The sequence below is a fragment of the Athene cunicularia genome (assembly GCF_003259725.1).
Source record: "Athene cunicularia isolate RWA chromosome 3 unlocalized genomic scaffold, athCun1 chr3_part1, whole genome shotgun sequence".
In the NCBI taxonomy this organism is placed as follows: Eukaryota; Metazoa; Chordata; class Aves; order Strigiformes; family Strigidae; genus Athene; species Athene cunicularia.
The window spans coordinates 45,513,920-45,535,420 of NW_020799097.1; the positions used below are offsets into that span (position 1 = coordinate 45,513,920).

General features: G+C 33.5%; 1 protein-coding gene across 2 annotated transcripts in view; it reads right to left on the reverse strand.

The window, feature by feature from the left end:
• Positions 1-21,501, reverse strand: part of ASCC3 (activating signal cointegrator 1 complex subunit 3) — a 263,437-nt gene that overhangs the window by 58,873 nt on the left and 183,063 nt on the right. Inside the window, exons 22-29 of one of the 2 annotated variants that reach the window (XM_026844284.1) lie at positions 18,352-18,450; positions 17,702-17,870; positions 15,546-15,766; positions 14,094-14,179; positions 12,470-12,636; positions 12,188-12,333; positions 11,958-12,078; positions 9,824-9,966 (exon numbers count right to left, since the gene is read on the reverse strand). In XM_026844284.1, coding sequence (XP_026700085.1) covers positions 9,824-9,966; positions 11,958-12,078; positions 12,188-12,333; positions 12,470-12,636; positions 14,094-14,179; positions 15,546-15,766; positions 17,702-17,870; positions 18,352-18,450 — 1,152 coding nt within the window. Of the gene's footprint in view, positions 1-9,823; positions 9,967-11,957; positions 12,079-12,187; positions 12,334-12,469; positions 12,637-14,038; positions 14,180-15,545; positions 15,767-17,701; positions 17,871-18,351; positions 18,451-21,501 lie in introns of those variants that run through there. The other variant, XM_026844285.1, reaches the window with a different exon arrangement.

Below are 21,501 nucleotides of genomic sequence, written 5' to 3' on the forward strand. Positions count from 1 at the left end.
TTTTAAAGTAGATTACACAGAAATTTAAAACTTTGAGGTTTGCTATATATATTTTTTTTTAATAGCAAGAATAATTAGCTTAACACTGTTTATACAAAAAGGAAAATACAGTCTTCAGTCTCTGAAAAGTCTGGTTTTAGTCTAAAAATAATCAAATATTATATTTATGATGGGGGAAATACAAAATGTACATGACTTTATTGACACACTAAATAGTGCAAATAAGGAAATGAAAATACTGAAAATATCTTGACAGGTCTGGCAAATGCTGTGCATTCTGCTCTGTGTTTGTTTAATGCAATCCCTAGTATCAAAGAGGTTAGAACTGGTATAAAAACATAGCAAATCCCTGCAACCAGTAACATAATAACCGTAATGAAAAATAAATTTGGCGCTCTCTAACGTCTATGAAAAACAGACACAGTTTTTCAGTTTGATAATTCTGCAAATTCACCAAAAAAGTTTCCTATTCACATGATGAAATGCAAATTAATTTGAAATTTTTTTTGAGTGAGTTTGTAATTCATAGACTCAAACCCCGTAGTGAATCACAACATACAATAAGTGTCTTCATTTAAAACTTTGAGAAGTCTGGACAAAAGTTATTTTTTTATTACTATTACTATTTTTTTTTTTCAAATATCATGTCAATGACTACTTGGAATAATTTTAATTATTATAATTTTAACTATAATTCTTGCTTATGTTTTCAAGTAGTAAATTCCATAAGCTTATTTATGTAGATGACCTCTGTGAAAAGCCCCTCACTAATAATGAACAGGAGCTTTGTAACTTCTGTTTTATTTAGTGATTTTACCCTTGTATATTCCTTCTGTTTTATTTCTAAGACCATTTATTATTTTATGTGATTTAAATATAATTATAGCCAGTAACTTTCAAACCTCATCTCCTATTAGTGGTTTCCTGGTGCCACCAGCAGTGGCATGATGATATTGCATACTTATGGGCAGCAACACTCACAGTTAACCTAGGAGGTATAGCCAAGGTTAGAGAAAAAAACAGTAGTGCAGAACAAATTACTCAGGGTAACTGAAGAATCTGGACTGAGTATTCAGTCTCATCTCAGACTGAGTATCTCAAAGTACTGAGATATGATACCTGCCTGACTGCAGTGATATCTTCCTTTCCACTTAGGACTCTGAGGTGTTACACTTCTGATGTTCAGTACTGTAACCTTCTCTGAATGTTTCCTGGGTTTCATAATTATTACTAATTATTATAAAATTATTCACATATCTAAACCCAATTAACATATGTCACTACTATGATCAAAAAAATCCTTCAAAGGTACAAAAAAGCAGGAGAATATAATAGTCCATATTCAGGATATAAAAAACCAAACAAACAATATAGATTTTGTAAATCGATCAATTTTTTCAGGAAGATCAAATTATGAAGCATTTTAAAAAGTCTATTTATTGAAGTAGTATTGACTAACAGAACCAGAACTGATGGAAGTAACAGAGAACTCAAATCTAAAAAAAAATATTGTTCAAGTTTTGGCTTGGTCCAATCAATTTGATCTGTCAATGGAAGCTCCTAAACCTTATTTTCCCTCACAATGCAGTTACCTGAATGTTCCTGAGAATTTCCTATGTTGTAAGACATGGACGATTTGTTGTACAAACTGAGCTGGCATGTATAAAAGAAAAGGATCCTTACTAAAGGAAAAAGTGAAACGGACTATAAAACAATGAAAGGAAAGGAAGCACAAAGAAAAAAGCAGTGAGCTGAGAAGAGGGGATAAGTCTATTTAGGAAAGGGAAACAAGAAGAGGGGTAGATAAGCAGAAGAGTAAAGAACTGAATGAAAGGAGGATATGTTAAAGGATAAAGTTTATCTATCTAGATACAATCAGCAAACCTTTGATTTCTCTACTCAACATGTAGACATGTGACTGCAGCGTAGACAACATGAATTATGACCCATCTTAAAGATTTTTTCTTCTAAGACAAAAAAATAGCTTGATAAAATGAGAACCTGTATACTGTTTTCACTACAATTATGACCATCAACATACATTACTAAATATATCTTTGAACCTATTAATGCTTTTTGTGCTATGAATGTATGAAGTCGTACTAGCACTGCACAGGCTCCTTATGCAGAGATGGACACTCTGAGAAATAATAGTTATATGTACACATTTAACAGGGAATGAAGGTGAAAAAGTAGAAAACGGCACTGGCAAATGTCAGAAAAATAAACAAAAAAAGGAATGCATTTACATTTTACTCAATTTCTGCATTAAAAAATTGACAAAATATATTATATTGCTGAATTAATTTTTCTCTTCCCCACCAAGAATCATCACCTTATGGTAGTTATGTCTTTAATGTACGGGAACAAGTAATTTTCAATGAGATTTATTTCACATGAGCAGAATTTGGTATTGGGAAAATAATGAACCTAAACTACCTTTTCCTCCAGAAGAGTACAAGGATCAAATTAGCTGATTTGGATTAGTCTATAGCGATTAGACTGCTCCTTCAGCACATGCAGTTTTATAGTGTTAGTTATTTTCAGTACAGAACCTGAGTTAAACCTTTTGCCATGTAGTTGCCAGCATAAAACATCCTAAATTCACACTGCTGGGAATTTATTCAAAGATGTTCTTCTTGCTTTTACAATCAGTGGTGGTTATTTTTTTTTCCCCCCTCTGACTTGTATTACAGCGGTGGCCTGTGGTGCTGTTAGTCATACCTGCAAAGCAGTGTAATTTACCACAGGAAAACTAAAGAACCCTTAGCAGGAGAGCTGGCGCATGTACTACTATCCTGTCATTTTAGCAGCAGGGAATCCTAGTCATTTTTAGCTGACCCCTTACTTTCACATAAATCAATGTAATAAACGTAACTATTTTACCCATAGGCACACTCCAGGGCTTAAAATTCTCATGACAATTTATTTTAAAATATAACTCTCTTATGTCGGTGTAGTGTTAAGAATATTATCACTTTCTATTAAGAAATAATGGTACAATTAATAGGTTCATTAACCATAAACAGACACAGCATTGCGACTATAAAACAAATCTAACATTTCTGCATAGTTATAACTTTATTACTATTTATCTTTTTGAAAACAACTGTAATGTTAACACATAAAAGGATAATGAAAATTATTTTATCTTAAGAACAGTACAAGTATATTTAAAATAATACAAGGAAATATACATGACATACTGACATAAAAAGCCCCTCTGTACAACACTGATGCAGGAAACTTAATGAAAGGAGGGATTTTTCCCTGGACTCCCAGACAGACAGGATTGGGCTCTTGTGGAAAACGTTTTGCTATCCTTCACAGATTTTTTTGATGAAAAACCAAAAATATCTCCGGTGCTTTCCTAACATTAGGTTGATTACTAAAAAAACTTTTGAAAACCAATTTGGGACTCCCATAGTATTGCAAAATATTTATTATAAAAAATAAAGTTTATTTCTACCTTTTATATTCTAATCTCTGAACAAGCTAGATTTTTCTCAAACTAGTAAGTAGTCATTTTCTTTGTTCCTGCACATATGTAAACTGTTGAACCATTTACTTTAAGCTAATAGAACTTTTTTATATTTTAAATTTATTATACTTAAAAAGCTTTTGTAGAAAGATAGGATTCCATTTAAGTAGATACATTACCCTGTGCCTGAAATACATTCCAGTCAGAGTATAATTCAGCAAGTTGATGACAATGCTGGCTCCAAAAGAAAGGAGGAGACCAGATTGGACAAGAATGAGCTAACAGATTGTGCAGCCCAATTCTGTCCCTTTGAGTGTGATATATTGTTTCAAGATGCTAAAAACCCATACTTTCTCAAAGCATATCTGTTGTGCTGGTTTTCCCATTTTCACAGAATCCTCATTATTAGTACTCTCTACTCTTTTCAAAGCACGTCAGACTCAGACCATATGCCACTGAATAATGCTTATCAATTGTCTAAAATGCCCAATAGAAGAAAGATGTGCCAAACAAAAGAATCGTGAAAGTTATGAAGTCTTTTACAAAAATAATTACATATTTCACATCTGCTACAGATGTTAAGTGAAATAAAAACATCTCCTTGTTATAACTAAATGTTAATTTTTTATGACACACTTCTGTGTCATAAAAACAACATCTTGTAGAAGGAAGTTGAACTTCTATAATGAGCGAAACACTTAGAAATCATTCTTGGGTACCCTCCTGATCCTTAAAGGCAGAAAAAAAAGTAACATTATAACATTATTTTTGATGAAGAGTTGATTGATACTCCAGAACTCTCTTACACAAAACAAGATGCCTAAACCACCTCGAATAAGATTATTCAAGAAAGCTTTTAAAATATGGTTAAAAAAGTTGAGATATATTATTAAAACATATACATTTAACACTAAAAATCTCATCTAAAAGACAGCACTATATCTATCATGACAGAGACCAGATTCTTCTTTTCCTGTTTTATAGCACAGCATTAGCTCAGAAAATTAACATGGAGATTATATGTTATTTGATTTAAAGGTTAGAGAAGGAAAGTCTTCTTTTGGTTTTCCAACAATTTTGGGGATTTTTTTTGGGGGTGAGGTTTGTTTGGGTTTGTTTTAGCAATGCAAAACACATCTATATGGTAAAATTTAATTCACTTTCATGCATATGTCTATGCATATTTCCACATAGTGTATGAACACATATACAAATTAGTGCAAACATGTTCATACACTCACATCTCTAAAACTGCAGAATCAGTATGGGTCTGATTCATTCTTTTGGAGTCAATGAATGTCCTTCTGTCAAGTGCCCTTGAAATCAGTGGAAGCTGGCTATTGTCTGGTATGGATACTATTGAATATTACAGTAGGTATGTTTGTGCTAAAGGATTTTAGTTATTTCTAGAGGTTTCATAAAGAACAGTCTTAACAAGATGCAGATGGTAAAATGATGCACAAAGCAGAATGCAAAAACCATTGTGGTTTAACATTTTAAGTTAAAAGTGTACATGGGTACATTTCTTCTCCGCCCCTGCACTGTAAATAAAAAAAAATAATAAAAAAAAAATTTTTCCTTCTCTAACCTTTAGAGAACAATCTGGCCAGTGAAGAAAATTTCTTAAAAATACCCATCAAAACAAATAAGAAAACACTTTGCTTGTTTGCTGGTGAGAACTGCATTCTAACTTCAAACAATAAAAACTAAATACTGCTTTGTACTTTTGTTTTAGGTTAAAAACAAAAAGCAGTAAAAACATTAGAGAAAAATAAATAAACTGAAAACTTGATTCTAATAAATTATGTTGTAAAAAGATTGCAACATCTGCTGCCACCACAGATGTAGATGCAATTTCTGAAAAAAGGACTTGTTCCTCTTTAGTCAGCTACTAATGTAGAACAGTGTAACTGATTTTACCCAGGCTTACCATCACAAACTGGTGGCACTGTCTGTTTCTAAAAGGATAATCTGAGCTGTCGTCCCTTTTAACAAGATAAGTAATGGGTCACAAGCTTCAAGGTGACAGTCCTTTATGACAGTTCCAAATTAGAATTTTGGATAGAAAGCATATATTTGAAAATCATTTCATGATTATACAAAAAAGCAGGGTAAGCATAAGGGTTTGTTTGTTTGTTTGTTTGTTTGTTTTACTGGCACATTGGCATCAATGAACAATAAAAAGAAATGAAGAATTATTCAATTTAGAGAGGCAGTCTTCTCTTTGAGGTGCACTGCCTATTCACATTTCTGTCATGATGCACCTGTGCCTCGTAAGTATGACAATCTTTACAGAGTGACGTCTACTGAAGAGTCCTTCCAACTACTGCAAATGGCAAGTAAGGCAGCTTTAGCTGCTCCTTCACTCTCTAGTGAGAAACGAACTCTGTGTTGGGACTGCAAATTTTAAGAGGGATAGAGAGCTCATTTTGGAATGTTTATGGACAATGCACCTTGCAGAAAAAGAAAAAAAAAAGCCCCAAGCTCTAAGGCTCTACGATAGGTAGCTATTCTTTCTTTGTCAAGAGACCGTCCACTTATACTCTACTTTGTGCAAACTGTGGCAGTCCTGCTTAAATCCTGAAGAATGTCTGCATGTGCTATGAATAGCAACTGGGAAATTTAGGGATGAGCTTTGAAGTATCAGCTACAAATCTCAGTAAGTAGGGTATTTCAGCATCATTGGAGGGTTCATTGCCCAGGCTAAACTAGACATGAGGTATCTGAGTGGACATTTCTTCATAAAAAGCATGCACATAGCCTGAAACTTAGTTGATAGAATCTATTAAACAGATCTAACTATTTTTGTGCAACAACAGGTCCAGTAGAACTGGAAAACTTATCACTACTAGAAACCACAATTTTCATCAAGTACTGTTCAGTCTTATGAAGACTGACTGCTGTCTCAACTTTCTAAATACCTTTCAACTTTCTGAATACTGTCAGAACCTGGACATGAGCAGGAAACTGTACATCAGACATGAAATTCATGGAAAGCATCTTGGAAGAACCACCTCCAAAACTGAATGGATCCACGTGTAATATATATTTTCAGTAGATGGATGTAGAACAAAATTCCTGCTTGACTATAATTCAGTTGCACCTGTTAGACTACTGACTCCTTTGAGGGAAAGAACATCTTGTCTGATTCCTCCATGATCCAGGTATGCTGTTGTCTACTTTGGTGGCAATAGTTGAAGGATTGTTTCTGTACATCATTTATACATACAAATATGCATTCCAGAAGCTTCATACAAGTTCATGTCCTTTCAAAGATAACTGATTGAAATATTGTCTGAATTTGTTATTGGAGCTGGGTGACAAAGATGGGGGTGGATTTGCCTGTTATCTGAGAGCACTGTGAAGAGAAGCAGTCTGGAGTTTTGTGAACAGAACTCTTCACATGCTGCAAATCAGAGCCTGGTTTGGCACTACCACTACAGGGAGAATATCTACAGACAAGATAAAGGAAGCTAAGATGATGGCATAGCTGATAAAGAGGTAACGAAGATTCAGTATTGGTCTCTCCCCCACACCAATCCCTCTCCCCTAAGGCTTGAATCTCTCTGTTACTGTCACAGAAAAGCTGCCATGTAGGGTAACAGAGAAAAATTGCTTTTAATGGCTGTAAGAATCTGTCTACCTCAATATCAGTCTTCCAGATGTTATTATAGATGGCATTGTTTACAGCATTTTAAGAAGCCTCATGAAGTCTGCCCACTGGGAAGCTAACATAACATAGGCTAACATTTGGCCATCGTTTAGCAAACCAATTACACCATTGAATAAAACTAACCAATGAGTTCTCAAAGGGATCTTATGTCAGCTAGAATTAGTATCATACACATAAGGCTGAATGAAGAAAAATGCGAAGGCCCGCTGTAAAAAGCTTGTAAACTTTGTATATACCCATTTATGAAAATTCTCTTATATCTCAACGTACTTCACAATTAAGAGTTATAAATATTTTGAAAATAATTTGTCTGTAAATTCCCCTAAAGGAACATTGGTTGGCAAAGAAACAAAGGTGAAAAACTGACAGGCAACAAAAATACTGTTGAAAGACAACAATAATTTATTTCTTCTAACTGGTCCATTTTTATCCCATATGAAATTGAGAAACACTTGAAATATTAGGGCAAGTGTTTAAGACAGGGAATTCCTACTATAAAGCAGGAAATACCTACTATAAAGTAAGTATTCACTAACACTACTTTTAATACTTAAAAGTGCTATAGCAATATGAAGAGAATTTTGTCTATTTCACCGAGTCCAAGCCTGACTTTATTATAACTTTAAGTTAGAATTTTTAAATTAAAAAAGAATATTATGGATAAAGAATTAAGCAATACATACACTACGCTTTGTCCTTTGCTTCAATGTCAAATGAAACTCAGGCTAATCATGCTCATTTAAAACACAAACCTACAAACTGGTCTCATAATTACCTAAAGAAATGTCCACTTGAAATTGTGGGTAGTTCAAACACAATTGTGTTCTGCATAATAGTGGCAAGATATAACAATTTAGGATTTAATCCTCAGTCTTTTACACTTACGTAATCAGAACTGAGTAACTTGGTAGGTGTCTTATGCTCCAAACATTCAGCCTATTAATTCTAATTCAAATCATATGCAAATGTTATTAAACTAATAAATGCAAAGTCTGTTTGTCCTTGTTGGCTCCTCTTTCAAAATCTTCAGAGGGTTATTCTGAAACATACAAAATTCAAAGACTCCTAATAGAAAACTCTTTTCCAGAAAGTGAAGAAGCTTCAGCTACAGTTTTTTTTCAGGACAGTAGTGGCTCACAAGATATGAGGAAGCTATTCATATTAATGGAAGTCATTTATGGCAAAGTTGCATGTCATGTTGCACATTCTAATTGTAGGTGAGATTACTAGAGTAAACTAGCACAAGGTACTCTACTATGCAGTAATAATTTTGATATGAAATGTTTCTGTTATGCTCAAGAAAATATTAAATAGAGGTTACCCTCTTTCAAAAGCAGCACTGAATAGAGACGTGCTTTAGCACTAGTAGTTTATCAGTCAAGACATCCATTTTCTCTTTTAAAATCCATCCAAGTGGGAAGATACAGATGTTATGTTTTATCTCAGAAAAATCACACTTTATATTTTTTCAAAGAGCAAACAAAATCAAATAATGTTATCTAGAACCCTATACTTTTTGGCATATAAGTTTTGGTATACAATTGTATAACTATTCACATAACTTGATATATAAATATTCATACAATATTCGGTTGGGATTTTGTATTTATGAGTCATGCATTTTGCTGTGTTTTGGCCCTATATTATCACGGAAATTCCTATGCAGGTCTGCATCCATTAGAAAAACTAACTTCTAAAATCTAGGACATACTAATATTAACCAAAAAAATTTTTTTGAAGCAATGATATACTATAATCAGGACCATTAGTCCAGAAGGAAACAAATAATTCTGTATCCAGAGCAGGTGCTGAACAAATTGCAGTAAATAAAATCTAGTATACATTTTGAAGAATGCAGATAAAAGAGAATATTGAATGATTGTTTATTATTTGACCATCATTCATGTTTTGCAATAAATGAAAGAAGGATTTTTTTGAGAAACAATACAGGAAACTGTAATTAAAGATTATATTGCTTGAAAAAGTATAAAAAAATTAAACCTTTACTCCAGCATTGCTTAACACCTGAATGTTTCACTTTATGTTCTTTTAACAAAGATATAAGCAGAAGCTGTCATTTTTTGGGATAACATTCATTTATTTTATTGATAAATAAAAGACTGAACCATTCCTAAACAGTTGGTTCTGCAGTATATCTATATACCTATATATGTATGAATACAGATGAATATATATATGTATGAATATAGAAAAATATACATATATACACAGATATATATGCATATACATAACCCTCTACATGTAGAGTTATGAGATGGATGATTTTTCTCCTAAAACACTGAAAGAGATTTGGTTTATATTCCAGCTCAACATCTATATGTCACAGATTTCAAGCTGTAAACTTTGGAGAACACTGTTCCTCTTTCTTTTGCTCTTTGTATTATCTTTGTATCAAAGACTTGTACCATAACAGATATGCAGGAAAAACAAATATAAAAGAGTTTGCATTCTGAAGTTCAGATCTTGCAAATATGCTTATAAAGTCTTAATGCTGACACTAGTTTTAATACATATTGAAATGTAGCATATGCATAGCTGTTTCAAGATCTACCCTCAAATGACTTTCTTGTTTTAGATGTAATTTATTTTCAAACAAACATCAATAAAATAGAAGCAAAGCACAAGTAACACAGGTAAAATGATTCTACCTCTCTTTCATCCATCTTCAGCCATTGTTTGGGATCATCCTCGGTGGCTAGGAAAGCTATCAGATCTAAGGCAGTAAGCCTCGTTTGACGTCTGGATGACACAAAAATAAGAACAGGCTTGGCTGGAGAATGACTCCGGATTGCTGTTGAGGAAAACAGAATTTGAGAATTAGGCCTATTAATGACAAAAATTAGTTTCTCTTTGCAATACCTAGACAGCTGCTATACCTCTCTGCAGATGATATATAGGTATATGTATACTTAGTCTCAATTCTGCCAGATAGGTACAACTGAGGTGAGCATATACCATCTCAGAATCAAAGATCATATAACTATGCTTAGCCAAGTTTGAGTTAATTTGCGATGCTACTTCAATTATTGTTGTGGGTTAATTAAGAGAAACAGTCGGGAAAAAAAACTCCACCAAACCTGGACAAGCTTTCTAGACTTCAAAGCCTGTGAATTTCTCTATCTCAGCCTAACAAGTATGTTATGTTTTTTTCTACCCTACTGGGATATGTTGTCTTAGGCTAAGTGCCATCAAGGTCCAAAACTTGCTTTCTGCCTGACCCAGAGCTCAGACTGCATGAACTCATGTCTTCCTGGGAAGGATCACTTCTATCTACCCAAACCAGAAAAGGTAAAAAAGGTAGAAAGTGACTTTTCAATAGCTGCTGGGAAAGTGGGCGTTATGGTACAAAATAACTTTATTTCTTTTGTTTACTAAGTAGTCTGACATATTTAAACCAGTTATGTTTTAAGACTTTTTAAAAAAGCATTTTCTTGCTCAGCCCATGTTTGAAAAGTTTCAGGTTGCAGTGAGATTTTTATGGTCTCAGGAATAAGTATTGCCACGGAAATGCTAAAATAACCTTGACTATATCATGTTTTCCCATCATGTGGGGAAAAAAGCCCTCAACAAATCATACATCTACAGATTTTGTAACATCAACAAACACTAGAAGTATAAACAGGTGTATGTAGAATTTCAAATACTCTGTCTAAATCTCTTATAAATCCATTTGTGTTTTCCCAACGAATTCTCATTCTAGAAATTAAATTTATGTATTGTTAATTTCTGAGAGCTATTTCATAGTATCCACCATCACATATTGTTTCCCAGTTCACAAATACTACCCAGCATGTGCTCCTGCACATACAAACTCTATATAGTTGTGAAATTACTGAAATAGGATAATTAGTGTATTTATACCTTACAACTATATATGTCAATATATCTATATATTTTAAAAGCCCAGCATCTAATGGATTTTTGTTGCTTCAGGAACAGGTGTGGCAGAACAGCCCAAGACAGATTTATTGTTCATTAGTGTTTTTGTACAATGCTCTTGTGGAGGTGTAAATAATCTGAGCTGTCAAGATTGGTCTCTAGTCCACAATCAATACTTTGCTTCTGTCATAAGGCTAATTAAAGCAGCTAAAAAGTCACCTCACAAATGTCACCTCACAATCAACAGCAGTTCACATTACAAAATTTATTTTGGAGGTTATTTTTAATTGATATAATAAATATTCCTTATGTAACCAAAACAAACCATGTTCAAATAAAATACGAGAGTTTTTTTCTTAAGTCTATCCTGCTTGCCAGCTTTGTTAAGAATAAAAAATTGAAAACAGAAGCATATCTGGATGCACTACAAATTTTGAATTTTATGGTTATTGCTTTGAAACTAGAATTATAGGAGGTTAGCCTGACTTGCAACTTCTGTTCACAATTTTTTTAATGCTTACTACAGTGGTCCATATGAAAATACCTCAGCAGATTAATATGAATAGTTTTATTACTTTCTAAATTTCAAATATTTTTACACAAATGTTTCTTTATGGTGTCAAACACTAAGAGAAAACACATTTTATTTCCCCTTCATTAGCACTAATTTTATTCTTCTGTTCTAAATACATTACATTCCTCTGTTATATGTTGCATTTGCAGCACACTTTATGTTTCAGACAAATAGCTTTGGGCCATTAGCAGAGCAGATTCCCCCTATACATGCCAAGAGTACATACAAAAACACATGCTGTAAATGTGCTGCAAATGAACTGTGTAAAGTGCTCAAAGTCTTTTTTCTTTTGCAGAAAGAAGGAAAAGGTCTAGGAGCTTGTTGCTTACCCTGAAATGCAGGTTTGTTCATGCTAGCCATGCGAGGACAGTAATGCTGGCCAGGGAAGCCCTGAATGTGCACCTCCAGAGGAACCGGGCGTACTGATGGTCGGAAGTTGAACAGACCCATCTACAAGAAAACATTTTTTTTCAGGTTTAATCTTGAATTACCTTATAAATTACTATTTTGTTTTTCTGCAGCACAAATATATACACATCTTCTGAAACATTTTTCATACCTGATTAATATTTAGCCAGTCAGCAAGGTCTCTGGCATTTGCTAAAGCAGTGGATAAACCAACTACTCTTACAGGCTTCTCTGTGTGAGATGAGATGAAGTTTGTTCGAGACACAATGACTTCCAATACTGGGCCTCTCTCATCCCCTAGAAAATGAAAAGGCCATTGAAAAACAGAAAAATAAAACGTTCAAATGTCAAAAAGCATATTCGCATCATAAGTACCAGCACACTTCTGCAACTTTAGCAATGACTCTGATTAAAAACAACAAAACGTACTCACCTAGCAGATGTATCTCGTCTATGATAAGAATAGAAACTTTCTGAACATAGCTTCTGTTCTGCCAGCTTCTGCTGACACCATCCCACTTCTCTGGGGTAGTAACAATCAGGTCAGCTTGGGCAATAGCTCTCATATCAGGAGTCACATCTCCTGTCAACTCTACAACCCTGTAATCAAGGAAGACGGTGGCTTGGCTTTACAAAACTTTAGAACATCTTAATGTTCAAGTATTAACTCTTAAACATTAAATCTTAAAAGAGAGAAGAAACAAACTGAAACAAAGTAATTTTGTTTCTGGTCAAATACTTCTAACAGGATTTCCACAATTGTTTTAAGTAAACAAACCTGTCTCTATGTTTTCCTAGCAAAACCATATAAAATGAAGAGGGTGAATATGTGTCCCAAATCATCTATGGTTAATTTTTTCAAAATGAAGATAAGAACATTAGTATGATATAATGTGAATCAAAACATCCTGTCATAGCCAGGATGAAAGCTTCCTAGAAAGCTGCCAAGTTGCTACCTGCTGTTCTGTATAGATCTCTGGTTTGAATAACGAGGCAAGATTGCAGTCTATCTGCTTTTGTTGGTGAAGTTCCATTAAGACTAGAAGATAAATTATCCTGAGGTCATTTTTCGGGAAGACTAGCAGAGTTCTTCCAGTTTGCCACTTTATCCTTCCAAGTTCTACAAACAGCATTTGAGATGACTGATCATTTTAGACTGATTATGATGAATTTCTGACATTTCTGTGACACATTCTACATCCAGCTGAACATCTAATAAAAACTACTTGAAGTAATGTGTATCCTTTTGTTCAAAATTTCAGTCACAAGGAATTTCAAAAAAGAAATATTACTTGAAAATAAATCAGAATTATGAGGCAAGTAATTTATTCTTACAGGTCATTACAATATCAAAAAAATATTGCCAATTAATAAGTCACTGCTATGATAATGATGGGAATCTTACTGGTAATTTAATGTACACAGAGTAGCACCTCTTTCTGTTGAAACCTGTGATGAGCTTTGAACTTTAACTTACAAAAAAGCTACATATAGGAAAGGAAAAGGCCCTAATGCATCCTATGGTTATATTTTTTAACTCAATAAAGGATAATTTTGGAAAGCATCAACATGATTGATATAACTTATATGTTATAAAGTAATGGCTGAACTCCAACACCAGAGAAGATCTGCAAGAAATTAGTGTTACCAAGGAATAAAATTATATCTAATTTATATATGAAGGACAATATATGAATACTAGTACACAGTTCATGCAACTCCTACGAGTTCCTTCTACCTTTCTAAAGAAATCTTATTTTGGATTCTAATTTCAATTACCAAGGATACTGCAGAGAGAAATCTGAGCTTCACATCTGGCAAGCAATGACAATGAAAATAGCTGGGTATTAAAGTGTATCCCTTTTTTAGTTTTGATTTTGCTATCACTACAATGACTATTGATAGCATTTTTTATTTTTTAAGTACTAGAAATGTGAAGGATAGCATACAATCAAAACCTATTTTGAAATACTCAAAAGCATTCTGTAGATTTTATTCATACTTGATGGGCTGTTCTTTTGCTTCCCATTTCTCTGATTAGGTAAGGAGAAACATACTTTTTACCAAGTTTTTCTTCAATCCTAACTTTCCAGTCCTCAATTCTTTCACGAACGAGTGCTTTTAAGGGCGCTATATATACTGCCTGCAAAAGAAAAGTCACAAAACCAGAAGTTAAACAGGAACTCTTAAAGTGTACCTAAAGGAAAAAAATTCTTTAATACTTGTGAGATTTGAACATACTCATTATCTATAAAATGATTAAGGCCTCAGTTCCTTTAATGACCTACCACAGGATTATATTTTAAAATGACTTAACACTTGAAAATACTGCTTTGTCTCCTGAGCCATTAACAAGAAAATAAATTATGAAATAGAAAGAGTAATTCTTGAAATGGAAGTATTTAACACTATTTAATATCAAAACCCACCTATATGAATTATGCCATTTTTTGCTAGGACTATAAAATCTGCAAGCTAGTATTCTAAAACAGAAATAATCAGAATTCTCAGCAAGTAATATCCTACCTGATTTCTAGTTATGTTGTTAAATTATTAAGACATTAACAAATAAAAAAGCTGATTATTTTAAGAAAAATGTCACAATATTTTCCTCAGAGAAGCCTGCTGTGCAGGGGGGAATTCTCTGACATGTCGAAACAATATTTATTTACAGATTTATGGTTAAATATTCCAAAGCTTTTGAAGATGAAGAAACTGCTACATGAAGAATTCACATACAGTCTATAATCCTTAGCCAGGTTTTCAGCTTTATTAAAACCTAAAATATATATTCGTTAGAGAATTGGATGTTTTGTAAGTCCAACAGGTATGCTGAAAATGTATGAGTGTTGTTTATCCCGCCTGGACTAACAAATTACATGAAGATATTGAAATTTCAGAGATGAATAAGGATTTATGTACATGATTTCTGTTAATTTCTTTGGTTAAATCTCAGAGTCAGATGCAAACACATTTTCCAAAGACTTTAAAGCTAAAATGTGGTTAACTAAGACAAGTTGGCTAAGATACAGATATATATTCACTTTGAAAACAAAACCCCAAAACCTGAGTTGCTCAGCTTTTAGGCTATTTAAGAAATAAAACACAAGGGCAAGTTGGAACAGAAAATTGGTTTGTAGTAATTAGTTGCAACTTATTTGTTTAAATAAGAGAGAGACTGGGCTAGTTATATTCACACAGAGGGGAACTAATAGCTATAAAACAGTACTAAAGCTAGCAGAAGGAGATCAAAGCAGGAAACGCAGGTAAGTACAGAAAAGAAAATCCAGCAAGCCTGTATGTCATATTTTTAGATTTAACTCTAGTTGTACACTGATTAATATATAAAGATGAAGTAAAAGCATAATATATATAAAGCAGTACCATTTTGTATCCAGACAGGTATAAACTGGAGAAAGCAAAATTCAGTTTGCCAGTCTTTTTCTAGGCTTTTGTATTGCTGAAAACATGTCTACACAAAATGATTCTAGTAAACCTATTTTACAAACCTTTGATGTGGGATATTTGTTAAAAACTCTAAAGATGGCTAACTCAGCTGCAACAGTTTTTCCAGAACCTGTAGGTGCTCCAAGAAGAACATTACAATCTGTGTGATAAAGTGTATGGAATATTTGGGTCTGGATAGGGTTGAAGTGTGTGAATTTGTACAGGACTTCATATTCCCGATGTCCCAAGGCTGTGATAGGCAAAGGCTGAAGATCTAGAAGCTCTAAAAACACAAAATAATCATAAGTGCATTGACAAGGTATGCCATGAAATAACACAGTTTATTACGAAGATAAAGTTATTAACCAATACTTTAGTGGAAAACAACTTACACTGGAAATTGTTTTGCTTAATATCTTATATGACACAGCGTTCACATTTTGGACATTGTTGACTTCAGTGAGGAATAATGAAAAGTTGCTTTTATAGCTCTGAAGTATTTCTGCAAGTACTGTTGTTAGTATTCTGATAGCTGTGAACCAGCCATTTACATAAATTAATTTTTATTAAAGTTGTCTTAGAGCTTTTGCTTTTCACCCAGTTGTAGTAAATTCGCAACTCACTGTATTAGATTATATATGTACATCCAGCTTCTTATAACAGAATGTGTAGCTGGAGGACAGCATAGACTGTGTATTTCAGATTCAAGGACAAAATCTATTTAAGAAGGAAGGATTCTTTGGAGATTCTAAGTTGATGGAGTAATACAAATCAGATGAGTACAACTAAATTTTGCATCTAATCCTTTAAACATGTAATCAAAGACATGATCTTAATAAATAAACAAACAGCCTTTCAATATATGATTCTCAATATATCTTGAGGGCATCTGCTATCCAAACAAATAGAGATTGTGGAATTTGGAAGATGACATATATAACCAGATTGGATTTGGAATCCTACCAAATTAAGGAGACTGCAGTGATTCTGCTATGCAGATGCTTGCTTTGAAGTTTGGTTGTTTTTTTTTTTTTTTTTGTGGCTGGAGGTCTCATTGTCTTTTCAGGGTGCTTCACATTAAGGTATGATATGGGAATCATAAAATCTACTGAGGCAATGATGCATAATATTCTTCACATGCTTTTCACTGATACCTTATGGCTGTTTTATCATTCCCACTGAAACTGTGATTTCTTGGGCTCTGTTGAGGAGAAAGAAGGTTTTTTTGCCTAGCAGGGCCTCTATGTACTTCATTGTTGAGTGGGAACCAGATGGGAATTGAAATCAATTACCATAAATCCTAGAGGCTCCATAACTGGTGATGTGTAAATATCTTTCTGTTTCTTCTGAATAGTAGTCAGTGATCAGTCAATTAGATAAAAAGGTTACACATGCTTTTCCAGACAGCGTAGGTACAGTATAACAATAGCTAAACACTTCACAAACACATGTGAATTTATGCATGCCAAAGGACAACACCGTATGAGAACTGAGTATTTCTGAAAGCACTCACTTCACAGACTGCTAGATGAGCCAAATGTAATTATAGTGGAAAGGTTTTACAATGACATCAGGCACAATGAATGTATAAAGCAATTTATATATTCAGAAAAAAGAAGCAAAACACAAACATATGCTTCTGTGCCAAGTGTTAAAAAAGGAGGGGGAGGGGAAAGCCGTGACTTGATCAGCAGTGCTGAGTTGAAATGCGATGTTTGGTACTGTGACAGTGCTTGCTATGATGAATTTGTTTTAGTAAAAATAGTAAAATGTTTCCTATTTTCAAAATTCTAACTGTGTTTGTTTTTTTCTTTGCTGAATACCATTTATAATACAAATATCCACTCTAAGATTATTTTTAACCAGTCCAGAAGAAAAATAATGCTTACAAGCACTAAGTGTAAGACATAGTTGTAACACAGAGATTTGCCTAATTTTATATGAGTTTCAGTTTTCCTATGTTTATAGACAATTTGGAGTAAATAAAAGGCAGGTATTATGTTGAGGTGAAATGAACTGCTTTTTATTCAGGAATTAAAAATTTTAAACAGCTTTAAAGTTAGTAAAGAAATGGTCTCAATAATACAAATACATTACAAAGTGAAATTCTATATACTTTTCTATGATGAAGCAGAAGTTAAGAGATTTATTGCACTATTGTAAGGAAAATCAATATGAGCAAGATGAATTGAAACAAAATGATCAAATTTGAAGTTACCTGTGTGGGGTGGATGTCTCTCTGGAAGAATCAAATGTTGAAAATTTATGATACACACAGCCTCTGCTCCTAACCACCTATCGGAAACAGCTCGAATGTAATATTGAGAAGGAAGAGGTTCAAAAATTGGGATTGTGAACACCAGCAGTTGAGGTTCTTTAGTAATGACCTAATGGAAACATGTAGAGAATAATTACTGCACAGACAAATCAGTAACTTGAAAAATCATTTTGCCTCACTTCCATAAGTATTACCAACACAAAGCAATAAAGTATGTGTGCAACTCCATGTGCAAAATGTTCACATCTTTATAAAATATTTCACCACTAGGAATGGATTGTGTTTCCATGGACTTCAAAAGATAAAAATAAGGCTGGCACTTCATCTTTTTCTTTAACAGACAAGACCATTATTGTCTGTCTTTCTTCACCTGGAAATAAGTGTCCCACCAAAAGAGGAGGAGAAAAAGGGACAGATGAGATTTGAAAACATCTTTGTGGAAATGCAAGCTTATCATGTACATTTGAAACTAAAAGCTGTGCTACTGATTTTAAAATCTGCTTAGGTCAAAATAATGTTTTCTCTTACAAATCTGCATCTGACTAACTTTATTTTTATCTCGCTCTAAGATTCTGAATAAAATCCATTACCTGTTTTTTTTGAATGATGAAGTACTCTGAATGATAAATGTGATCATTGGTAGGGTCTTCTACCCAAATCCACCAGGGCTCTCCAACAGTGCCATGTACCTTTAACAGTGGGAAAGGTAGCTTTGTTATAGTTGTAATGAGGTTCTCTAAATTTGCTGGGTATATTGGATATATTTCTAAATGACATAGGCTTACAAAGTAATAAAGGAATACAGAAATCAGAGGTAAGAGCAATATAACACTTAAAATTAAATCAGTCTGCTCAAAGATTATATTTCAGTAAGAGCTTGCTTAAGGTACATATATTATAAATGGACATGACATAAATGCAACTGAAGCTTGTGCCTCAGTTGTTATAAACAGATTGAATTCCCAGGGTTTCCTCTAGGCTCCTAAAAAAAGACTCCTCCTTTTTCCTCCTTGTACTTCTGTCTTTGGATTCTGCATAGAGGTTTGTCTTTTGTTATCCACTGTTCATCTTTCAGTCAAAAACATCCTCTCAGGAAAAACTGGCACTGAATTGTGATATTCTTCTCTCCTCCTCTACCTCTTCCTATCTCCTCTAGAAAGATAGAATAAGTGGATTCAGAAGGCTGTGGATCTAGCCATTGCTATAGGTGAAGTGTTAAGAACATAAATAGAGCTGTTTCTTGACGAATCCCATGCCATCTGGCCACACTTCATTCCATCCTAGATTTTTGTTTGCTTTGTTGTGTACCTTATTTTGCAATGCCAGCCACAAATCATAGCTAGGTGGGCTGCTCAGTTAAGAATTTTTGTTTCTTTGTCAGAATAAATGACTTGTGCCAACGTGCAAGTATTTTTTTTAAATACCTAGGAAAAGAAAAGAAAGGCACAGTAGAGGACTATGGAAGACATACTAATAAAAGAACATAGACTTCTGATGTTTCTGATGAGGACTGTGATAAGGTACAAAACCAGTATGAATATGAAAAAAAAGTTGGAATTATTTCTAAACTTTAGTTAACAGGAATAAACAAGTGCATAGTCACTTCTAATGGCAATTTTAACACTACAGGAATTTGGTGTTGATTCACACAGCACAGATTATTTTCAGTATAATTGATTATTGTGTGTGTGTGTTGGAAAACAGTTTGTACTGATGAAAAAATGTGTAATAAGAATAGAACTGAGGTGCTTTTGTTTCTTTTTTAACACGGTTCCACAATAGATAAGTAGATGGACAGTAAAGACACTGTCATTAATTTTCATTACATTTGAATTTCACTACCAGCTTCACTGGGAACTGAAGCAGTGAAACTGAAAGGACACAGGTCACTGCAGGTGACATTTTGAAAAATTGCAGTGAGACTATTACTTCATCACAGTTTAGGAGAATTTAAGAGAGGAAAGGAGAATTAAGGAAGGTGATAAAGTTCAAAGCTTAGAAATATTATTATCAACTGTAACAGCATCTTAGTGTGACAAAGCTGCACAGGGAAATAAGGGCAATGTGGGAACAGGCAATGCAACACACTCTCCAGTAACAATACTCAAGAATACTGGGGAGCTCCTAAGAACTGTATTTTGGGCAACCACTGCCCTAAAACTGCATGTATGATATATGACTTGACTAATTAATACTAGTTGCATTATTCTGTATTTCTGCTGGACTCCTCCTGGCTGCAGTAAGGCTTGCTTGCTCTGTCTGGGCATGTTTACAGTCATTTGCTTCTAACAATATAATAAGAATTTTCCACTGGGATACGGCTTGCAGATTTTTTACTGAACTTAAGGGCCCCCAGCTCTGAAAAATGCAGCCATAAAAGATCAAGACATTGCCATATCTCATGACTACCAAACTTATCTTTTTTTCTCTTGTAAAGGCAAGTGCAAAACATGTGACGAGATCATCCTAGAATTAAGTATCCAGGTAAAGGAACAGTATTAAAACCATGAAATGTTAGCCATGCGGGGTATTTCAGTTAAGTATGGTACTTAAATTTTTAATATCCTAATTTTATTTGACCACTCCCATTCTCTGAATGGAATTTTTTGGCAGCTATTTTTTGTACCAATTACAGCTATACCTGTAAGTTTCTATAGTCTTGTTCCGAATAGCTTGCTAAAATACTGTGTGATGATAGAGAAGCAGTTTCAGAGTGTCAATGTTGAATTTCAAAAGTTATTAATTTTTAGAGACTATTACAATTTAACAGTATTTTCTTTATTTACTGTTGTTTCTTCAGTAAAAAAACTTCTACAAGAAAATCATTAGCTGCCTTACAAAAATAAAAGAACAAAAAAGTTTTACAAGTTTTGATGAGTAGCAATATAGAAATTCACACAAAAAGAGCTCCAGAAACTGAATTGATAAAATGTTCATAATATTTCCAAAGCAATCATTAGGAAAAGAGTGTCAAGGGGTCATAGCAGAAAATAAATTTTTGCTGCAGTTTTCCTACAACTTTAGAAGCTCAGAATCAAAGTAAGAGAGTATAATTCTGTGGGGACCCATTTTCAATTTGTAAAAATATAGAACCACCTACATTTTGTAGAAAAATCTAAAATGGATTGAGAAATGACTCTGTATTAAGATACAGTTTAATATGAAGAACAGTTGTGGGTTTTTTTTATTTTTAAGTTTACAGGTAAAGCAGATGGAAGGCTAAATAATAAAAACTTGTTTCAATCTTAAAAAGTAATGCTTGTTTACCTTCTGAAGTACTGCACATAAATAAGGCAGTAAAAAATAATTAATGTAATTCATGTTAGAAATCTATTCAAATATTTCAGTAATGAATCCAGGTAGCAAATAAGATCTGATTTTCTATATTTTGATCATTAATCTCCCATTCAGAAACTAACTTGGTGAAAATTCCGTAAGAAAAAAAAAGTCTTTAGGCAGGGAAAATAAATTCTAAATGTTTGTGGAATAAAACTCTAATTTACTTGTGATTGAGGTAAATTTGTAATTTAAGGCATTTAAAAATTATTTTTAAAGAAAAGAACAGACACTTAATATCCACCTTTCAGAATAATTTATCTTAAGCACAAATCTAAGTGTAAAAAAAGAAAAATATGCTTGCCCACTGAGGTATCTGCCTTGCTTCTACAGAAAGTTTCAGAAGTACCAGCAACAATACAATGCCCCCATGTGGGCATTTGTATTTCATTTAGATTTGTCTT